The 3,260-nt window shown below is 38.6% G+C and overlaps 1 protein-coding gene across 1 annotated transcript in view; it reads right to left on the bottom strand.

The window, feature by feature from the left end:
• Positions 1,109-3,260, bottom strand: part of LOC109226508 (heavy metal-associated isoprenylated plant protein 39-like) — a 2,770-nt gene continuing 618 nt past the window's right edge. Inside the window, exons 2-3 of the mRNA XM_019391288.1 lie at positions 3,096-3,171; positions 1,109-1,902 (exon numbers count right to left, since the gene is read on the bottom strand). Of these exons, the coding sequence (XP_019246833.1) occupies positions 1,361-1,902; positions 3,096-3,171 (618 nt within the window). The 3' untranslated portion in view covers positions 1,109-1,360. The remainder of the gene's footprint in view (positions 1,903-3,095; positions 3,172-3,260) is intronic.

Genomic DNA, 3,260 nt, shown 5'->3' with positions numbered 1-3,260 from the left:
GCTGAACATCATCTGGAACGGGATAAAATTCTGAAATCGACGAAAGCAGGATCGATCGGAAGCGAAGAACGTCCCATAGAAGGATCTATGCTCTGATACCATGTTAGATTTTGATGTCTGTCTTAGGTCGAAAACACAGAAATGAGAAATCAGATATCTCCATTTGAGAGGAAGAAGAAGTTTCTCGATGTTTTTACATTATTGTTCTTCCAAGAATGATGAATGTCCCCTATACAAAGTATAAATACACAATTGGGCCGAGTGTTATTACAGGCCCAAAGTAAAAAGCTAAAAATTCAGCCACTATCAAATGAACCTAGTCCAACAATTTCATCTTAAACAAAACTGTTAGTAATAAGAAAAAAGAGAATCCTCATCATTGACTAATTGACAAGAGTATGGCATAAAGTACACCATAATGAGGTATATTCTTTTTAAAACTCACATGTTTGTAGAATAAAAATCCAAGAAAACAAATCAACGGCTTAGTTTTCATGTGGAATGAAGCATGGCTAGCACCAATTTTTGTTTCTCTGAAAAAGTAAAGAAATGCCAGAGCATGCTCCTTTGAAATTTGTCTCGCCAAGTTGTACTTTAACAATAATATATTAAGTACGGAAAATGTGATCACGAGATCAGGGGTTCGAGCCGTGGAAACAGTCTCTTACATAAATGCAGGGTAAAGCTGCGTACAATAGATCCTTATGGTCCGACCCTTTCTCGGACCCCACGCATAGCGGGAGCTACAAAAATGCAGGGTAAGGCTGCGTACAATAGATCCTTATGGTCCGGCCCTTTCTCGGACCCCACGCATAGCGGGAGCTACAGAAATGCAGGGTAAGGCTGCGTACAATAGATCCTTATGGTCCGGCCCTTTCTCGGACTCCATGCATAGCGGGAACTTGGTACACCAGGCTGTCTCTTTTTTTTTTTTTTTTTAAAAGTAGGACATGCGAGAAGGGAGATGGAAAATTACATGCATAAAGCAACTTGCCAGCAAATCATACAAACTTTTAGCTACTTCCTCCAAAATATAAGATCTTCGTACTAATAAACAATCTACTAGTTTCCTAGTTAGTCCAAGAACAGAGGGAGCACAATGAGCACATGAGATCAAGCTGAATTTCTCTGTAAGAATAAGCAAAAAGGGGTAGCAAAACTCTTATTCAATTCTCTATACACAATTCTTGAATATGAAAAGACAAATATGGCATCATTGTGTATTCACAATAGATTTCCTCTGTTCTCAGAATATTAGTCTCGGTTTCATGCTAATAGAATAACCCAAGACCAACTAAAAACAAGAAGAACGGCGAGCTATGTATATATATAATATATGATTCCATTCTCTGTAACCAATTCAACAGATAACACATGCATTAGGATTCTCCTCCATGCTGTGGTGAACCTGGTAGTATGTTTGCGCGGGAGGAGGATAATATGGCCTGTAAGGCATGGCCTGCATATGAGGAGGAGGATAATATGGTCGATAGGGCGGTACCATACCAACCACAGCTGGATGATATTGTTGTTGTGGGAACGGAATTGGTATTGGCATTGGCATTGGCTGTGGTTGTGCTTCTGCCTTCTTCTCTTCTTCCTTTTTGGGCTCGTCTTTCTTATTTTCGTCCTTCTTACCTTCTTCTTCCTTTTTAGCCTCCTCTTTCTTTCCTTCCTCCTTCGGAGCGTCTTCTTTCTTGCCCTCGCCCTCCTTCTTAGCCTCTTCTTTCTTGCCTTCTTCTTTCTTTGGTTCCTCCTTCTTCTCTGGCTCTTTTGCCGGTCCTACTGAGATTATGTGTGCTGGCCAAAATTTCCTCAGTTTGCTCACTACACTCACGGGATCAACCGTCCCGATGATGGTTAATTTCTTACCTTTCATATCCATTGAGATCTCATCAATTCCTGCAATATCTCATCATAACATCCACTGGTTAATCTCATTTTGCAATTTTTAGATGTCACACAAAATAGTTCAATCAAACTCCAGTGCCCTTCACCAAGTGTACAAAAGAAAACAAGAAAAGAAAGGCTTTAGGGACTTTTAACTAATTGAATTTTGTTTATATTGAAAACAAACTTTTTGTAACAGCTTTGTCACCAGATTTCAACTGTTATTTCACAACCATCATTTTTTCTTCATGTTTTGGTTACTTCTGTAGCAAATTATTTTCTCCAAAGAGCATTAGGCCATTATACCAAATTAAAAATTGACTACTACTGAAAACAGTGCAGCAATGAAGTTGATAGAACAACTACTCAAAGGCAAAATCTCTTAGGACAATATTAGGTAGTGCTTTCATAATCATCATCAAACTAAACAACAAAAAAACAAAAAATGAAGCATTTTTCAAAGTCCATCACAGAGATCAACAATGTGGGCACTTACCATGACTACAATTGGCCCAACCTACAATAACCACTCATTCATCACTTATCTTCCCGAAGAAAGAAGATGGTGGCTGAAATGGAAAACAGCTTACAAACATGGTGGACCCACTTGACGTGGCGCCATATCAGAATCGTCCTATGAAAAGAAATGGACTTCTCTTGTTTTATTTTTTACTTTTTCCCATTAGTAGAAAGTAGAATACTATTGGGGATTGAAAGTGAAGGGCCTAGTACCTAATCCAAGCTGCAGAACTACCATCTTCAATATTGGATCCTCCTAATCCTTCAATCGTGCAAAGCGGTGTCAAATATAAGGTGGCTCCGCCACTGCCACCAACTCTAATAGTTTCCCAAATTAAATTCTTCTCTTATTGCTAAAGACACACATGCTTTGATGCTCGTATCAAAAGCATAACTTGGAGTTGTTCAAGCGGTGTTGTTCTATTATACATATACATATAACTTTTCAAAAAATATTACTATTACATAGCGGTGGTGCCAAGTGACGTGTCTTGCAACAGCCGACAATTGGAACCATAGGATCACGAGTTTGTGTCCCAATCGCCATTGTAACGTCAAAAAAAGTTACTTTGAAAAAAGAAAGGCAGGAAAATTCTGGAAGATCAGTAGTTTTTCTACTCCATTTAATTAGCTTGAAAACCTGATTGGTGAAAAATGTAAAAAATTTACTCCTAATATTTCAATACCTGGAAGAGCAGAGACCGTCTTCAAGGCCTTGCGCTTGTCTCTGACATCGTGCACCTCCAAATTCAAGATAAATTTCTGCATAAAAAAACAAAAATATAAAATATTTGCAAAATAAAAGGTGAAAAACAGAACCAGCAACCACATAATAGAGGGGGGCGCGGGGG

Source organism: Nicotiana attenuata, chromosome 1 (assembly GCF_001879085.1).
Source record: "Nicotiana attenuata strain UT chromosome 1, NIATTr2, whole genome shotgun sequence".
Classification (NCBI taxonomy): Eukaryota; Viridiplantae; Streptophyta; class Magnoliopsida; order Solanales; family Solanaceae; genus Nicotiana; species Nicotiana attenuata.
The sequence above is the reverse complement of the archived record's forward strand: the minus strand, read 5'-3'. Positions and strand labels throughout refer to the sequence as shown.